This window comes from Filicampus tigris, chromosome 8, assembly GCF_054856515.1.
Source record: "Filicampus tigris isolate MCC_2025a chromosome 8, RoL_Ftig_1.0, whole genome shotgun sequence".
Lineage (NCBI taxonomy): Eukaryota > Metazoa > Chordata > Actinopteri > Syngnathiformes > Syngnathidae > Filicampus > Filicampus tigris.
In genome coordinates this window covers 21,332,612-21,351,766 of record NC_141224.1, presented here as the reverse complement: position 1 = coordinate 21,351,766, position 19,155 = coordinate 21,332,612, and the positions used below count along the sequence as shown (strand labels likewise).

The 19,155-nt window shown below is 40.8% G+C and overlaps 1 protein-coding gene across 3 annotated transcripts in view; it reads left to right on the top strand.

Moving 5' to 3' along the window:
• Positions 1-19,155, top strand: part of dop1a (DOP1 leucine zipper like protein A) — a 31,693-nt gene that overhangs the window by 9,283 nt on the left and 3,255 nt on the right. For 2 of the 3 annotated variants that reach the window (XM_086038078.1, XM_086038077.1), the window contains exons 11-35: positions 76-195; positions 705-822; positions 1,621-1,650; positions 2,795-3,052; positions 4,845-5,373; positions 5,872-6,155; positions 6,229-6,381; positions 6,460-6,560; positions 6,647-6,912; positions 7,053-9,177; positions 9,535-9,646; positions 9,836-10,021; positions 12,555-12,680; positions 14,000-14,134; positions 14,362-14,417; positions 14,504-14,608; positions 14,827-14,893; positions 15,272-15,416; positions 15,679-15,758; positions 16,874-16,983; positions 17,218-17,367; positions 17,761-17,822; positions 18,246-18,398; positions 18,484-18,620; positions 18,728-18,783. In XM_086038078.1, coding sequence (XP_085894204.1) covers positions 76-195; positions 705-822; positions 1,621-1,650; positions 2,795-3,052; positions 4,845-5,373; positions 5,872-6,155; positions 6,229-6,381; positions 6,460-6,560; positions 6,647-6,912; positions 7,053-9,177; positions 9,535-9,646; positions 9,836-10,021; positions 12,555-12,680; positions 14,000-14,134; positions 14,362-14,417; positions 14,504-14,608; positions 14,827-14,893; positions 15,272-15,416; positions 15,679-15,758; positions 16,874-16,983; positions 17,218-17,367; positions 17,761-17,822; positions 18,246-18,398; positions 18,484-18,620; positions 18,728-18,783 — 5,664 coding nt within the window. The remainder of the gene's footprint in view (positions 1-75; positions 196-704; positions 823-1,620; positions 1,651-2,794; positions 3,053-4,844; positions 5,374-5,871; positions 6,156-6,228; positions 6,382-6,459; positions 6,561-6,646; positions 6,913-7,052; positions 9,178-9,534; positions 9,647-9,835; positions 10,022-12,554; positions 12,681-13,999; positions 14,135-14,361; positions 14,418-14,503; positions 14,609-14,826; positions 14,894-15,271; positions 15,417-15,678; positions 15,759-16,873; positions 16,984-17,217; positions 17,368-17,760; positions 17,823-18,245; positions 18,399-18,483; positions 18,621-18,727; positions 18,784-19,155) is intronic. The other variant, XM_086038079.1, reaches the window with a different exon arrangement.

The window sequence follows — 19,155 nt, the reverse complement described above, 5'->3', positions numbered from 1 at the left end:
CCACCTTCTCTTTTGACATGCGTTATTTTGAATTGATAGTGTTATGTTCATGTTGGCCCTCTAATTCCTTTTTAGCAAACTTCGGGAGAACAAGAAGACAGCTGAGCTGATTAAAACAGCCAATCTCCTGTTCAACTCTTTCGAGCCATTCTACATGTGGGACTATATTGCCCGCTGGTTTGAGGAGTGCTGCAGGTTTGTATTTGGAAATAAATGCTTAATATACATCATAGTATTTGTTGTGTTAAGGTGCACTCGTATCAAAAGGTTACATGAATGCTTTAGTAGTTCTTTAATCCATGACTGATGTACTGATGCCAAATGCAATTCATACATTTTTCTCACTTTAGAGGAAGTCACTGCAGGGACTTTGTTTTTATTCATTAGATTCATTTTTTAAATATAATTTAATATGAAATGGGTCTTTAGCGGCGATCCATAATAGAGAGATAACTTTGAGTATATTGATGGGGCTTTGAAAAATAAATCCAAACTGATTAAGGTAGTAATAATGTGGCAATGTTAGTGCAAAAGGTTGATGAGATGACATAAGAGAGAGAGCCCCACAATGGGTGAATTTGCATCAAAATTGCAAACTGCACTGATGACAATCCTTGTAACAGACGAAAAAATGCTCACTTATGAGCATGAAGTTTTTTTTTTCCATCAAACAACAGACGCATTTTTGTGTGCTTCTTTTGTAGGACGACACTGAATGTGCAAACAAGTATTCCAAAGCATGTTGGGAGTTTATATACCCCAGAGCTCTCCTTAATGGAGTTCTGTCAGCTAGTTGATTTCCTGTTGGACGTTGTTTCCTTGGTAAGTTTACTTGTGTTGTGTTGTTTGTTTGTCTTTTGTTCTTTCCTACACTATCAGCCATCACTCCCTTGTCTTCACTTTATTTTTGATGTAGCTATCATTATGTACAGCTAAAGTCTGTTATAAAATTCAAATTTATTTTTTTCATGTCCTGTATTTAATTAGTCACATTTGAATCATGTTTTTGATGCGGTTGCCCAGTTTTGTGTAGTTTTTTTCTGTATTATTAAGTCAAGTTATGTTATAGTGTTAAGTCATTTCCCTTAATGTACTGATTTTGTTTCTCACTTTGTTTTCATATTTCACTGTGTCTCTGTGGTCCTGCTCCTTTCCATGCGTTGATATTCCTTTCTTTCCTGGCTCTGCTTGGGCTCTTTATATTTTTTCGCCATTCTCCCTAGCTCATTCACATCCTTTACTGTGTTTTGCTTAGTTCCCTACCCAGAACAGACAATTCTTGGTCCTGAGATGTTACTGCTATTTTTAACGTCTGTGCCTCCACTCTTGTTTCTTAGGTGTGCAATGCTCCACACAAGGACAAACATACTTGTGTGTCTGTCTCCCTGCAAAAAAAATATATATAGCAGATGTGTAAACTGATGCACAGTTTAGAAATCTGCACGTCCGTACTGTATTTCCAATCCGAAATGTTTGGAAATCCTTGTTTATTACCCTATTTCAAGAGTGTGTGTCTGTGTGTGTTTTGGACTCTGGCAAGAGATGAATGTGATTAGTGTGCTGTGGCCTGTGCTCTGCTTGCTCCTGTCAGTTCAAACTATTTGCTCTTTCTCCCTGAAGCCTACTAGAAGCATGAGGGTAATCTGCCAGGTAAAGTACTGCTCTTTCCTGCTTTTTCACCTCATCCTGCTTCACTGAGGCTACGATAGCATTTCTGCAACATCCCACCAACTAGGGCTCTATTTCTACCAAGCTTTAAGTGATCATTTCTTAATAATGGGCTGACCACTGTACCCTTAACTCCCAAATTCATCTGGAAAAGAAGCACTGCATCTTTAAAGTTTGGTGTGGATCTTGTGAGAATGAAATCTTTGCTCAGTGTGTCTAAGATTTCTTTATTGCATGCAATTTTATGCCATTGTCTTGCTCACATATTTTTCAAGAAATATGAATACCAGCTGTTTTTTTGTACATTCTAATGTTTATTTCATTGTTCTTCTGTCATTCTTCTCAAATTTAGTAGCATTTTGCTTGTTGAACCTAATATATGATACTGTATACTGTAGTTACTGTACTGTAACATTTAACCTCCCTGCACAAATGACATCATCAGGTATGAAATAAAGAAGCAAATGGACTATGCAGAAGAGAAACATGTAGAAAAAATGCTTTCTAGAATGATTTTTAGTTATTAAAAAATAAAAATACAAGTATGTCAGAGTAGGCTGCTCGATTATGAAAAAATAATAATAATTGAAATCGCTATTATTCAAACGATTTAATTTTAAGTACAAAACAAGAAAATGTTTAAACGTAAAAATATATAAGTCAAATACATTTCTTTGAAACACTATGTAAGTTCCTTTTGGACCAAACAAAATAGATCAAATTAGGTTTTTTGAAAAATCAAAAAGGTGCAAATGCATAAATACAGGTATGATTTTTCTGTAATAATCGTAATTGTAGTTGAATTTCAATTAGTTGCACAGCTATGTAGGAGGAACTAAAATTGGAAAAAATACATGGGCTTTAGTTGTTCCTTCGTTGTTTTAATTTACCATCAACATTAAGACTCCCAACACTCATGGTCATTTTTTCTTCTAGAATTATACAAATGCTGTATTGCGATGTGTCAATGTTTATCATTACATGCTGTATATACCATTGTCAGAGCCTCCAAGTTTCTATGAGTCCTTAATGAGAGTAGACAAGACTACCGGTATATATTTTGAATAGTGACATCTTGTGTATGTAATAAAGACAACATTGTTACATCTATTGTCACCTATTGTAGGAGACGTACATCGAGATCCAGACGGAGCATCTTCCTCAACTATTGCTGCGCATGGTGGCTGCGCTAACCTGTCACCTGCAGACCTTGGGGCTTGGAGAGCTCACTCACTGCCTGCGTCTCTGCTCCAAGATCCTGAGCAAAGTACAACCACCATTAGTGTCACCATTGGCTTTGCCCACAAACCCCGAGGTGCAAGGCCTTTCCAGCTGTTGTGCAAATTCTTCAGACTCCACAAAGGATAAAAAAAGTGATAATAGAGTAAGTACAGTAAAAGCGCTGACATTCCACACAATTTACAGTTGTCAACGTAAAGTTTTACTGTACATCTCAAATTTGGTAGAAAACCTTGAGTTTGGTTTCAGAATCAACATTTTCATACTATACTACAAAATAAATGAGTTTCCAGTGAAAATATGTAGGCCTACATTTCATAAGAATACAACCACAGGTGAGAATAATAATAATCATCAAAATTCTTGTTGTGTACTCACTTTTTGTTGAGCACTTTAGTCATGGCTGTACCTGCTTTTTGCACGTGGGCAAGATTATGCTGCAGCAGAAAGCAATATTAACAGGAAACTAAGCGACATTGTCAAACTCCTGAATAATTAGTTGTTTGATTGAGATGTGTCCCACAAGACTTTTAGATTGTTTTGAAGTTTATCTTGCAGTATATTGCTCTAACATGCAAGACGTTTGTCCTGTTTTACAAAAGCAATGTCCATTAATGGGAAGGTGTGTGCTTGTGTGGCTTTACACAGATACAAATGCCTTGTTAAAAAAAAAAGAAAGATAATTCAACCTGTGACGCACAGATCTCTAAAAGTAAACATATTTTTCAAAAATGACTATTTTTTGAATTATATCATAGTAGCTGTTTTTGTTTTAAGAACAAGGTTTGGTTACTTTAAAAATGTATTCCCATACGGTTACCTGTTAAAAAGAAACAAATTGTAACGTATCCAAGTACCATAATACTAAAGTAATGTGAATACTTTTAATTATTTCGGATTACTCCAATACTAAAGGAATTAAATATCCATACCAGAGAAAGAGATAGATGAAAAATAAGTGGATAGGACAAGCCTCCTCCCAACTTGGCAAGCATGCTTTTTGATCAGGTCTGCTAACACATGAAAGTTAAAGTCCCACTGCTAATCGTAGTTCCTCAGTTCAAATCAGGTCAAGATGATCATTTCAAGCTTTGATGATCTACTTTTGACTAGGTGGTCCCACCAATGGCCCAGCCATCTCATGTTCCCTTGAGACAGAACATTTGGCTCCTTGTTGGCTATCCCGGTCCTCCTGGTCTCTACCCAGAATTCTGGTTCTTTAAGTGAGTGCAAGCTCACTGTGGCATGATGTAAGAATTCAGTCAATCTGTTCCGTGTTCAGAGATGAACAGGGCTACACGGACTGAGCTGTGCCCATACGGAGTAGAGAGAAAGATGATAGTTAACCAACAGCTGAGCCCAGCTCCCCTGTCCTCTCTTTGGAAGTAGAGAAGAATGAAATAGCCTGTAGCTATCTCCAACAGAGTGGAAAACATGCCACATACATCCAGCAAATACTTTTGACAGACCCCTGCCCCCACCCTGAGGAGCATATGGATGATGTGCTACCCTACATGCCACCTGAGTCCAGGCTCCAAAATGTGCCTGCTGCCTTGATCACGATGAATCCCAAGATACTTTCCTTGCACCCAATGGGTTTAAAGAATAACAGAATTGTTTCAACTTGTTGCACTCTTCGTTGTGTACATGTCAACACGAATCCCTCTTGTCAGATCAACAACTGTAGATGGCTGCTAAAAGTTGTAGCACTTGTTCTTTGTTCTATTTTTTTCAGCAACAAGCATTTCTTCATCAAGAGGAATGATGTGTTGAATACATTTTAAAAAAACAAACAAACCCCCCAAAAATTCAGCTTTAATTTATCGCTGATAACATTTCTTCTCTGCTGGTAGCTCTAATACAACACTGTAAAAATATAAGGGATTGAAGGGATTATTAAAGTCCTATTGTTTTCTCTCCTCTTCGTCTTTCTGCAGACTCCTCCTGTGACTCTGGAAACACATGGATGTGGGGAGGGGTTCAAAGATGTTGAAAATCATCCCAATTGCTCATCTGAAAGCTGCTTCACAGACTTTATCCAGTACCATGAGAATGGCCCCGATAAAGAGCAACCGCCTCACACTCACCCAACGTCTAAAACAGGCATTCGTTCCTCAGGCCCATCACAACCTAAACCTGTGAACAAGCCAGTCATGCAGTGCTGCTTGGAACACTTCCAGCAATTTCTCTCTCGGCTTATTACCTTGTACATAACTTGTGAACAAGCGGACAAAGACGAGAAGCATAGAGGCCTTGTGGTACAGTCAACGGGCATTGGATTAGAGGCTACCCCACATTGTGGGCATTTAGATCTTACTGAGTCATGCTTGGACTCTGTTGTGGTGCAGAAAGAGTGTGTTGCTGCTTTTACGGCGGCCTGCCAGCTGTTCTTGGAGTGTTCTAGTTTTCCAGTGTACATTGCAGAGGGAAACCAGAAGGCTTCACCTACACAAGAGCAAGAAATTGGTAAGTTTCTTAAAGAGTCTTTGCACCGGTGTCACCAAAAGGAGCAACCAGGGCTTAATTAAAACTTTTCATTAGTGTTGTCAGGCTTGCTTTGTAAACGTACATGAGATGTCACACTTGATATCTGTTCTTGTCTAAGGTCTTAAAGTACCATAACATTTTAGAGATAGTATAATACATAGAAGTTATTATTGGTAATGTTGTCGAGTTACATCAGAGCATGAAACCACCTTCATTGAGCCTGGCACCTCCTTCACTACACAAAATGTGGAAATTATTATTTAAAAGTATGAAGCTAAAACATTAAATACCTAAAAACACAACAAAGCTTTTGGCTACGTTTGTTAATAATTCAGTCACAGTTGATGTTATTGGTGTGGTAGTCAGTGGCTTTAGCCGAAGGAACATACACTCCTGTTTATGAAAGACATTACAACTTGTGAAAAGAACTTCCGGCAAATGTGTAGTATATGGAAGTATTTGCCTCCATATTTACAGACAGCGAGCGTGGGTGTCTGCCGGTGTGGCTGCAGACGCTGATGGATGCGACGTGCTTGGCGAGCAACTTCAGTCTGCAAGGTGTGGCCATTTCTCTGCTAATGGACCTTGTGGGACTCACCCAGTCTGTGGCCATGGTGACAGCTGAGAGCGTGGCATCCAGCGGCAGCTCGGAGTCGGCCCAGCCAATGAGTCCCAGCCAAGGTCGAGTGGCCGTTGTCATCAGGCCCCCACTCACTCAGGGAATTCTTATGTACATCGCAAACAAGACAGACTTCTTCAAGGTAGTAATAATTGCAGAACAACCATTTGCCTTTCCCCCTAATTTTCGTAACTCTTTAATGTGTTTGTGCATAGAATGTGGCTCTGATCTTGTGGGATCAGTTGAGTGAAGGAACACCACAGCACCATCAACGAAGTGTGGAACTCTTCTACCAGCTCCACAACCTTGTACCTTCTTCCAGCATTTGTGAAGATGTGATCAGCCAGCAGCTCATGCACCGTGACAAGGTCAGTGCTCTGAAAATCAGTTCAGTCTCAGCCAAACATGTCTCTATGAAATCCATGCTCAAGTCTATTTTCTTTCAGAGAATACGGCTTGAAGCTCATGTGAAGTTTTCTGTGCTGTGGCATTTGACACGAGATTTAAACATGACCAAATCGTCTCCTTTTAATCGTACCTTTGACAGGTTGGTTCAATTGCATTTACCTTTGCAATGCTCTTAATATTCCTCTAAATTTTGGAAAACCTTCCGTCTTTTATTTCACCCGACAGATCTCTTTTTATCATGCTAGACAGCCTGAGTTATTGGGATCCTTGTACGAGTTCAGTTGGCCGAGCATGGCTTAATCAGGTCCTTCAGCGACATGACATTGCTCGGGTACTTGAGCCCCTCCTTCTTCTGCTGCTGCACCCAAAGACCCATCGAGTTTCCATTCAAAAAGTACAAGCCCAGCGCCACTGGGCCCATGTCTTTCCTGGCCTGCCTGAACAAGAGCCATCGGAGATTATAGACACCAGAGACTCTGGCTTCTGCGAAAGTGAGTAGCCTTGTTTTAGTTTCGTACATGTTATGTATTTCACATGGAATATTAATAAACATGCCAAATTATCAACCATTTCTTTCCTCTCTATTGCCTTGTTACAGTAATGTTTTACTGTTTTTGATTTCTGTCATTAGACCTCAGTCATATGCAAGTGGACAGGATGGCCCAGAGAGAGTTCCCAGGTCTTGAAGTTGGTGACATGGAGCCATTTTGTCTTACTGTTAACCCTCTGAGTGACAGTCTTTCTATATTGAGTCTGAGCAGCGAGAATTTACAACTAACTGGTGGATTTCAGCCTGCTGATCAGCAGGAGGAGCCCCATTCCTCTGAATCAACTGGTTCTCATTCCTCTCCAGTGGAAAGTCAAAGTTTTGATGAGCCAGAGGTTGCAAACAGCGCAACCAACGGTTCAGACCGGCAGCCAGCTTCATCAGATTCTTTGTCTGAAGACTCATTAGAGGAGACGGTTTTCTCTGTTGTCAATGACCTTATAGAAAATGTTCTGAGTTTAGTAGCTGAAGAGTCTCTTGAAGAACCAATTCAGTCAGAGGACTGGCCTCAGTCAGACTCAGAGAGCACTTCCTCAGAAACGTCCACTGGTCCCCATTTTGACTCCGTGCCTCCACACAGCTCCAACCACCAGACTCTGCCAGAAATGCTGGCCGAAGGAACACTGGAATTCCTCGGTGTCCCTTCAACTGATGTAGCTGCAGAAGAGCGGCACAAAGAGGGCATGATCCGTCACAGTTCCTCACCTTCCATTGTCACATTACCTGAAAACACAGACCCAGCCATTTCAGATCACAATCTGCAGGTGGACAACACTCAAGCACGCAAACGTAGCCATAGCAGCACTCAGCTCAGCCTTAAAGGCAAAATCATGGAGAAACTGGCCGACAAATCCACGGGGGCTAAGCCCAAGACAAAAAAGTCCAAAAGGAAAGAGGAGGAGAGACAGAGAAAGGCAGCAAGCCAGGCTGAAAAAACACAAACACCCAGTATCTTCTTTGGGGATAGCCTCGATCTGGAGAACTGGTATAGCTGTGGGGAAGGTGAGGTATCAGAAATTGAAAGTGACACTGGCTCACCCAGTGGAAATTCCGGTGGAAATGTTTCAGGTGTTAGTATCGTAGGACGTCGACCTTCTTCCGCCCCACCTCGCTTCAATATCCATCCTCTCTATCAGCATGTTCTCCTATATCTCCAATTATACGACTCCTCCAGGACCCTGCATGCACTTTCGGCAGTTGCAGCCATGCTAAGGTCTGCTCCCTCAGGGTTTGTAAGCGCTATCTCCACTACCAGCATCAACAACACCTACACCCCCCAACTGTCTTTGCTCCAAAACCTCCTAGCTCGTCACAGGGTCTCTGTCATGGGCAAAGACTTCTACTGCCCCATCCCGCAAGACTCCCACTCACACTCATTCCGCAGTGCCATGTATCTGGAAATCATCATATCACTCTGTCTATACTTTCTAAGAAGCTTCTACTCTGCCCATGTGACAGCAGGCCCTCAGGACTTGGCCGGGAACCGGGCCATGCAGCTGACCAGTATAGAGGTCTTAACTCTTCTTTTCAGTGAGCTTGCCAAAGTCACAGGAGGCTCAGCAAAGGGATTTGCTAGTTTCATATATGATGTCCTGTCTAAATGTAAAGTTCAGAAGGTAGTTCTCCATTGCCTACTTTCCTCCATATTCAGCGCACAGAAATGGCATGACCAACGGGTGGCCGGGGTAAACATGTCCACAGTGGAGGAAGGCCTGTCAGAGGACAGTATTATCAACTTGTCGGAGGACCAGATGGACAGCTGCAGTGCAGTCCAGTCCCAATTACTGAGACTGCTTCAGAGCCTAGTTGTGCTCGAGCACAGAGTTCTGGTGCCGGTCGAAGAAGGAGGAGAACCTGCGGCAGGAGCGGCGGGTGGGGTAGCAGCAGGCAGCAACACAGGAACTGGGTTTGAGATGTTAGGTGGAGACGTGGAGCATGTCAACCCTCAGCAGCCAATGACATCACTGCAGTACCTTCACGGGCAGCCGATCACAGCACAGGGCATGTTTTTGTGCGCTGTGATCAGGGCACTGCATCAACACCATGCGTGTAAAATGCACCCTCAGTGGATTGGACTCATCACGGCCACACTGCCATACATGCGGAGGATTCTAAGAAGGGTGGTTGCATCAGTCACTCTGCAGCTTTGCAGAAACTTGGACAATCTTCTTCACCAGTACCGCTATGAGACTGGGATTACTGACACCAGGTATTAAGAGTTAATATTTCGAATGGGTACATTATTGAAATTGCAAATTCCGCCAAAAAATATACTGTGTATATAGGGGGAAAATATATATATTGAGAGAATTCATATTGTATCAAAGTCAAGAAACATTGCAATAATTACAATATACAGTAAATAAATTGAACAAAAAATCTTAATCTTAATTTAATTTGCTCTCCCAGGCTCCAAACTGCATTTTTACATGCAAGTCAGGTTTTTAACACCAGATGGCACCTTAGGCTTTGGAATGAAAAAATGCACAGTCTAAAGCACTGGGCGAAGGAACCATATTTTGTAACAATATTTGATTCCATATACATATAATCTTTCTTTTTGTAGACCCCAGTGGATGGCTCTCTGCATTCCTCCTGACCTGTTACTGACAGTACTGGAGGGGATCACTGCAATCATCCACTACTGCCTGCTTGATCCCACTTCCCAGTACCACCAGGTGAGAGTTCTGTAGACCACTTAAAGTACTGTAAACCCAACAACCTTCTTGCCAAATTCATGCTGAATGTAGTATTATTGTCTCCCTGATTTCTTTGTATGATGAGTGTCAATACTGTACATGGTTGACACTTAGCATTTTTGTTTAATCGTTACAACATTGCTGAATCTCTTACTTATGATTTGTCAGTTACACGTGAGTGTTGACCAGAAGTACCTGTCCGAGGCTCGCTTGGGCATCCTGTCCATTCTCCACACTATCATGTCTTCTGTCACACTACTGTGGAGTGTCCTCCATCATGCTGACAGCTCGGAGAAGCCAGCTGCTGCTGCTGCTGCTGCTTCCAATTCCAACATCAATTTGGGCTCCACTAAGGTACATAAAAGTACAATACTGTTTGCGTAACCTAATAACAGACAATTTAGGACCACGTTTACAGTATTTCAGCAATAGTGTGTCTGACAACTCAGGTGTATTCAAATTTTTCATTACAATGAGAAATATTTTACGTTAGTTGTGCATTATAGCGGTCATATATTTGAAGTAGTGGAAGGTGTGTATGAATTTGTGGGTGGTCTGCTCTACAGTATAATATCTCCAATAAATCAATGTTAACTGTGCACGTCTATACAATGTGACAAATGTTAAGTTTTTTTCGTTTGACCTTTGAATCTTTTTTTTTTACCCCCAAAAATTGCGTTATTCAGGGCAATTGTGTTAGTTTTTTTGTCTCATTGTCTAGGTCAGTAGTGACCGGCATGCGCACATCATCAGTCTCAAGTCCGAACAAAAAGTTTCTTTTTTCTTCAAATGGAAAAAAGTAGGTCACCTTTGTAAATCAAACCTCTCGTTCTATCCCTTCAAATAGTACGATGCACGGCTGAGGCAGCAGCATGGAGCTCACTGGTCAGTGCTCTGCACTCGCAAACCAGGAGGCAGGTTCAATCCCCAAGTTGGGTGGAGAGTAAAACGCCACCGCTTAAACATCCACGGCAAAATCTACCAAAAAAATGGTCTGTCTTAGGAGGCTAGCTGCTTGAAAAGTCAATCTTTGGGTCAGAAAAGGTTGGGCACTCCTATTCTAGATGAAATATGGTGTCAGGACATGGTTGGGCGATGGTGTTTAACAGAGCCACTAAGTCAGGGATCGGTAATGTAAATGCTGGAGGGGCCACAACCTTTCATTAGTCGTATTGGGAGCTACATAGGGTCACACACTTCCTAACCAGATATACAACAAAAATTCCATTATGATTATAGGTGAAATATGTGCTCCTAGTATATTTCATTTTTCATACTACATTTCTCAATGCATGTCTAAAAGAACCACTACCATAACCCACCAGAAAGGGCACTCTTGCATTAAAATTACCATTAAAGGACTGTACAAAACTGCTGAACAGCAAACCAACTACCGATTATTAGTAGTCAAGTCGGCTGATAACCAATATTTGAAGCCGATATTTATTTGTAGAAATAAGGGGTAAAATGGTGTCAAATTTATGAAAAATAAAAACTCCAACCCTTTACTTAGTTTAAATGCCTTTAAGGCCATATTTATTAAACAACTTTAGTGATTTACAAGATGTTAAAGCTTTTCTAGATCTTAAAGAATAGACAACTTTGTTTTAAGTCTCACAAAAAAGTACAGGGAGCTCCCAATGCTCAGCTGCATGTCTAACAAATATCTCCTTACAGTAAATAGTTTTCTAAAAATCCACTATAATTGAAATGTTTATCTTTCACACATCTTTGTTTTAAAGTTCAAAAACATAAAAGTGAATCTTCACCGCAGCTACTAGCCAGAAAAGTAAGCATTTTTCCAAGACAGGACTTTCACATGCAGTACATTGCCGTCAATTTTTGCACCATGTACAGCACTTGGAGCGATGGTTGTTTTGAAGTGCTCTATAAATAAAGTTGAGTTTAGCTTTTCATTACGTGGCTTACACACAGACACGCACACCCAGGCACTCACTCACATCTTACTTTTATCACCATTTCCCGATATTATGAGCAACTTCTCTCAGGAGCCATGCCATTCACAAAGCAAATTAACTGTTGTCACATTGGGAGAGTGGTTAGCTTACTGTGGCGAGCAGAACTGCCCCTTGTGTTTATATGACAAAGAAGGGCTCATAGTAATGTTACAAGTGAGTTATAGTAGACTGACATTTACTAACATTTCGGCGAAGTCTATTGCATTACCTTGAACTACTGACTCGCCGACTCCCATCGTGTATGTGCCTGGCTTGTCCAGGAGACAGAGAGAGAGAGCGAGCAGGGAACACACACGCAGCTTTACACTGATTGGCTGTTACGCACTGCACAAGGACCCAATCAGATGGCGCTTTGGGCGGGCCAATCTGCCTGTGGAAGGGCCAGTCGTGCTGCAAACAGAGAGAGAGAGAAGCACGCTGCAGCAAGCACGAGTAAAGCAAATTTTAATTTATCGGCCTTAGAATAAAATAAAAAAGGCGGATGCCGATAATTGCCAAAATGCCAAATATCCGCCCCGATAATCGGTCCATCCCTAGAAAAGATGGTCTGGAAATGCCTGATATGAGTTAATCAAAGGGCCACTCAGAGTGTGGTCGGGGGCACCATGCGGCCCACGGGCCGCCAATTACCTATCCCTGCTTTAAGTTATTTAATATGATTATTTTTGGGGGGCAGGGGCTCTCCGTAGAACTTTATTACAAAGTGCTTTCTTTCTAGGAAAGCTCATCAAAGACATAGTACCTTACTTTGCAGTTACCACCAAATTTACAACATTCCCAAACAACATTTATTTGATTTATATAATGCCACTATTATGCTATGCTGTATACTGACGCTAAATCAGCAATATGATTTTCTTTGATGGACATAACAGCATATACATTTCTCACTTGCTTCTCATCTACAGAAAATTCGCCAGCAAATCCTTGAGCTGCTCGGCCCAATCTCCATGAACCATGGTGCTCACTTCATGGCAGCCATTGCCTACGTTTGGAATGAAAGGAAACAGATCAAGACTCCAGTCAGAAATAAAGTGGGTGACGTAAAATTAAACTGAAGATGAATATATTTTCACTCACACGCATTTTTTTTTTTCAACATCGTTGCTTTAGTACCATATTTTATGCTCTAGTTCAACATGCATTTTAAATTTTAAAAGCAAATGACATTGATTGGCCTTCAGAACTGCTTTGAGAAAAAATGAATAATTTGCAACTTTTAATGAAATGGACGGTATGCAGAGTTTGATACCACTTGTACAGTATGTGCAGTACTTAACACATTTATTAGACCACTTCATACAGAGACCAATTTTCATATTCCATACACTGTACTGAATTCACATCAAAGCATCAAAACTAAAAATTAACAAAGTGATTTGCAATTTGTTCAGTTTATTGTTAAAAAAACAAAACAAAAAAACATTTATTCATAATATACAGATGATAATGATGATTATAATAATGTTTTACCATTAGCATATAAAACTGGTACAGTAAAAATATAACAATCATATGATATATAGAATACAGATATATTTAGTAATACTTAAGGGTTAGGTACAGCGTCAGGTTGAATTTTTTTCTGAAACATCACAGCTATAAATTACAACGCATGGTAAAATCGGTATTGCGCAAGGATTTTTTTTTAGGTCAAAGTTAAAAACATAAAAATGAAAATAGCTTAAAAACCTGATGTCCAGGAAAAAATTAAAGGCATTTTTTGTAATCGGCATCAAAAATACGTCAAGGGACACACAAAGCCATCTGACTGAAATATGCTGTTGACCAGTTTAATTCTAGTTAATGGTGTATATCTAATGTTTCCTCATCGTAAATTGTTGACAGTAAGTTTCAAATTCCATCCTTTGAGTGCTACAGACTGTTAGCTTTGTGGATAGCGCTCGTTTAGCGTATTTTCGAATTTGGCAGACGGCTCTGCGCCATGCTGGGCATTTCGGTGTACCCCGGGCATTTCTTTTGATAGGCCCCCGGCACACCTGACAATTTGGTGGCTGAAAGCAGACTAAACTTTAAACCTGCTGGAATCACATTATTAGTTTAGTTCAGGCAATGTGATGTGATTTGGGTGAATTTGATTGAGGTGCATGCAGGCAGACAGATTCGGAGCTCCGCAGACATGTGTGGCGGATGCCATAAAAATGACAACAGTGTGTATTATACCCTCTGAATCATTGCAGAAAAATTAATTCATTGGACACATTGTTATAATTGTCATCTTTATTTATTTTTGAAATCACCCCCCTAGCCGCAGCACAGCTATGGGTGGAGCGGAAGTAGTTGAACTTGAAGCCACTTTATGAGCTCTGCTTTGGTTCTGTGTGACCTTCAGGTGATTCCTGTAGCCAGTGATGAACAGCTGCTGCTGGTGGAGCTGGTTCGCTCAGTGAGTGCCATGCGCACTGAAACGGTCATGCACACAGTCAAAGAGGTTCTGAAGCAGCCACCAGCAATTGCAAAGGATAAGGTTTGTGTTTTTTAGACTTTGTTGCTATTACCAGGTGGTACACCTGCCCTGACACAATGATCCAGTCGCTAAATTGTTTCAATATTAGCTATGTAATATATAATGCACTTTCAGGCAGTAAGTTGTTTTCAGAGCAAAGCTTTGATTTAATATATAATGTTATTTTTCTCAACTATCATTTTTAACTTTATACATTGCTATTCATTACATTGCTTGCGCCCTTTTAGAAACACCTTTCTTTGGAGGTCTGCATGCTGCAGTTCTTCTATGCATATGTCCAGAGGTGAGTTTGTTACATATCAACATCAGTATAGAACGTCTTTACACAAAACCCCGTGCATTGTTGTGAACCCTTTCTTTTTGTGACAGGATCCCTGTATCCACTTTAGTTGATAGCTGGCCTTCTCTGCTGGCTCTGCTGAAGGACTCTGTGCAGTTAGGCTTGCCTGCCCCAGGACAGTTTTTAATACTTGGGTTGGTGTCTCTTTCTTCACATTCACCTCTTCACTCATTTGATCATATTGTCACACGATCCTCCCTAAAACTTGTGATCATTATACTGTACTTCAGTTCATTTTGTAAGACTCCGTATATTTGTCAGTGTTTTTCTGAACAAATTAGACTGTTGAGATTTATCCTTGGTTCACTCTTATATTTTTTACATGATCCCAATATTTGTTTTTATTCTCTAGTGTTCTGAATGAATTCATTTTGAAGAACCCTAATCTGGAAAGTAAAAAGGACCAGCGAGAGCTCCAGGTTATAACTTTGGTTGCCTACGTTTTGCTTTGTCTTTTAATTTGATCCTAATATATCGCTGCTGTCGGGCGGAATCCTCGCATTTCAAGAACCTTCACTTTTCAGGAAATCAATAAAATGACACGTTTGTCGAGCCATTAATATTGAGTCGCCTAAGAGAGCAAGCCGTTTTCAACACTTTAGATCGGTCAATTTTTAAGAGTAACAGACCCACGTAGGGACTGACCAATAGTATTGATTTATGAAAAAATATAAAACTGTCCAAATCTGGAATAGGAGGTTTCCGCCCGCCTGACGATAATTATGTTGATTTATTTAATATCCACAATGTACCATCATTTTTTCATGCTGTTTGTTTATGATTTTGATGGTGTTCAGGATGTGACGCACAAAGTGGTGGAGGCCATTGGGACAATCGCAGGTTCCTCTCTGGAGCAAACTACATGGCTAAGGAGAAACCTGGAAGTGAAGGCCTCTCCTCAGATAGTTGTGGACGGAACCAACCTTGAAGCAGATGTTGAAGGTTTGCCTCTTATACTTAGGAAGCACACTTCTTATACCCTTTTGAGTGTTCTGTAGTGTGCAATTCAGCAAAAAAAAAGTTTAAAGCATCCTGAAAAAAGAGCAGGTGTAAAGTACCTAAAAGTCCCAACAAAAGTTACAAAACTTCAAAGTTACATACAAAATATTGACTACTTCATATGAAGCTTTGAATAAATTACGATTTTTTTTCCCGAACATGTGCTCATTAGCCCCAACTAATGTTTTATTTGTGTATTTTGTAGATTTAATGCTCACAGTTATGGAGGCCTCCAGCTTCACGCCATCTGTCTACAGCGTTCATGCCCTCACGTTGCTGGCTGAGGTAAAACATCTGTGTGTGAGATACGCATCCATTCTCATCCTCAACTGTTGTTTCTCAGGCCGACAGTTTACAGTTAACCATCTAGTTACTTTATTCATTCATATATATTGTCTCAAAATGTTTACAATTAATATTTAGGAATATTTCTCTGCAGTGGTCTAAGGATTTTTTTCTCGGTGTTGTCCTGTACTCGTGTACTTTGACCTGGTAAATCCAGGAGTATTATTCCATGCAGAATTTTACAATATTTAGTAATATTTTAGTGCAGTAGTTCTCAAATGTCTTCTAGCAAGTACTCTCTAAAACACTCTCTCAGTACCACCATATTTGCCCAACAACCTCTGCTGCTCATTTGAGAACCACACTAAAATAGTTATATGTGCACCTGGCTCTAAGTGTGTACAGTATTTAAGTATTTTTTTCTGCTATGCAAAAACGTTGCAGTTATTGTATTCGGCTGCTGTCCTTTCTACAGGAACCTTTTTTGTCCTGTGTGTATACGGCTCACGAAAGTTTATTTACAACCTTAATAAGCCCATTAATATCTTAACACAACAACAGCACCTTGTTTGTTAAGCACCAATGTTCTATTACCCTGGTCGCACTTCCACAAACGAGAGTTCAATTTAGCTGCCCTTAAACAAGTGATATCCTCACAGCTGATAAACGGCCTCCAACCCATTTTCATTTCGTACCATTTATTCTAAGTAAAGAAGCCAGAGTCTTTCCCTGCTGACACTGGAGAGGTGGGACACATCAATAATTGTTAAGGGGTCTATAAATCTAACCTCTTTGGTGCTCTGAAGCGAGCCTGACAAATCACTAACCTCATCCTTCCAGTTATACAAGAGAGTCAATGCAGCAAGTTTCAGCTTTCTAGTCACAATGTTTTCCACATCTGTTTATACTTTATACATAAGTAAATTTATTCTCTGCACTTAACTGTGTCGCCATAATGATGCAGTGCAGTTTGTAATACTGTTGGCTGCCACTGCAGCGTCGACAGTCTAGGCACTGATTATAAATCAGCTGAATGTGGTAGATCAAATCATACTTGGGAAGATTGTCCCGCAGTGCTGCGGTGTTCAATAAGACTGACAGGAATTCATCGGCAGGTGCTGGCTCATTTGCTGGACATGGTGTTCTACAGTGATGAGAAGGAGCGGGTTATACCTCTGCTGGTCAATATCATGCACTATGTAGTTCCCTACTTACGCAACCACAGGTATGTACAAGTTTGTTTGTGTCGATAAGAGGACTTAGAATTGCCTGTTGGCTGTTTTTGCCTTCAATATTGAACCGATTTCATGAAAATTGGCAAAATAATTTGAAATTACATTAACTGATATTGCAAATATGTGATGCTGTTATAACGAAAATTCAGTGTTTCACTGCATAATGACACAGTAGAGGGGAAAAAAAAGCCAAAGGTAATGCGTCATCTTGCTTCCCCTGTTAGCGCTCACAATGCTCCCAGCTACCGGGCATGCATCCAGCTGCTGAGCAGTCTAAGTGGGTACCAGTACACACGTCGGGCCTGGAAAAAGGAGGCCTTTGATCTCTTCATGGACCACACCTTCTTCCAGATGGACTCATCCTGTGTCAGCCAGTGAGTAAGAGAGTCAGCCACTGTGGACTAGGGTGATAATTGTTTTCTTCCAGGTTGGTGTTTCTGCTTAAGATTGAGACCAATGTGCATCACAAACAACAAATGAAGAAAAGAGTCTAAAGAGAATAGACAGTGTTTATATACGCTAGTAATTCACATTCACTTTTCTCTCATTTATTACGGGAGACAATGTTGACTGAATGATAATGGTCATGTTTTTTTGTTTTTTTTTACATGCGCACGTCCAGTATTTAAAAAGCAGAGAAGAGCAGTAAATGATAGACTTAACTCAAGTGAAATATGTGGACATTATTAATCCATGGCAAAGGGGTTTCACATTGTTTTTTAATTTTATATTTGTAACTGTGTCTTGTCCGTCCATATTTTTTTCAGCTGGAGGGCAATCATTGACCATTTGATGACTCACGACAAGACCACGTTCAGAGATCTTATGAGTATGCTTTATTTTGTAAATTGTCATGATCAGTATAGAAAATGCAACTGTTATGTTACTGATAATTTATTCAGACTTCTCTTTACCAAACTGGCATCCACAAGCCTTTGATTGTTTTCCATTAGTTGAAATGACATAAACTAAACCTTCACCAGTTTAAAACTATTTTAATTTTGATCTGCAAATCTTTACCGGCCGGAACAATCCACTCTGTGTTTTCTAGATGTATTGATAAGCCAGAAAAATATAGATTTTTTTGGGGGGGTTGTTTCGATCGTGCTTGTTCCTCGTCCCTTGTTGTTACTCTTAAGACAAGTGACAGGAACAGGTTATGGCTGTTTTGCGTTGGTTAGTAAATGAAAGAAAACGTTAATAATTGAGATTTCAAATGGAATACTGTGTCTGCCTCTGCGTCCTCCCTCAGCCCGTGTGGCTGTAGCCCAGAGCAGCTCCCTGAGTCTGTTCACCAACAGAGATGCAGAGTTGGAACAGAGGGCCATGTTGCTCAAGCGCCTGGCCTTCACAATCTACAGTAGTGAAGTGGACCAGTACCAAAAATACCTCCCGGACATACAAGGTAATGCAGAATTCTAGCAAGGAAACTATTGATTGTTCACTTTTGTAGTATTTTAATATGCATAAGTCACTCCCTGTCCTCTCAGAGCGCCTGGTGGAGAGCCTGCGTCTTCCTCAGGTGCCCATTCTCCATGCTCAGGTGTTCCTCTTCTTCAGGGTGCTGTTGCTGCGCATGTCGCCTCAGCACCTCACCTCATTATGGCCCACCATGATCACCGAACTGGTGAGCTCTCAATGCTGTCTCCAAAGATTGTATTTCTCACTGACATTGTTTTTATTTTCTTTGTCTGTTGTCCATTTCATAACCTCTACATCTTGTTTCTTTTCTAGGTTCAGGTGTTTCTGTTGATGGAGCAAGAGCTGACAGCAGATGAGGACATATCAAGGTACATTTTTGCTACTAATCACTACGGTACACGTGGGTGTATTAATACGTTTCGGTATGGCACGTTCGGTTCGGTCCGCTTATTATAGCGCGAGATTACGCACGGGCGCTTTTGACTGTTGCACGCGGAGAGGAGGGCGGCGGCACTAAAGAGGAGCAAACGAATACGCAAACAAGCCAGAGCCCGAAGGTCCCCCCGTACACTGCGGTCTCCTGTTTCTGAACCTTCTGGCTGTCCTGTTAAAATTGCCGATGGGGAAAGGTACGTGTAAGTCCCAAAGTTGTGTGCCGGCATTGCTACATGAGATCGGCGGCTATGCTGTGGGTGGCACGTCTAACATAATAACACTTAAGACAACATCATCCGACTTTG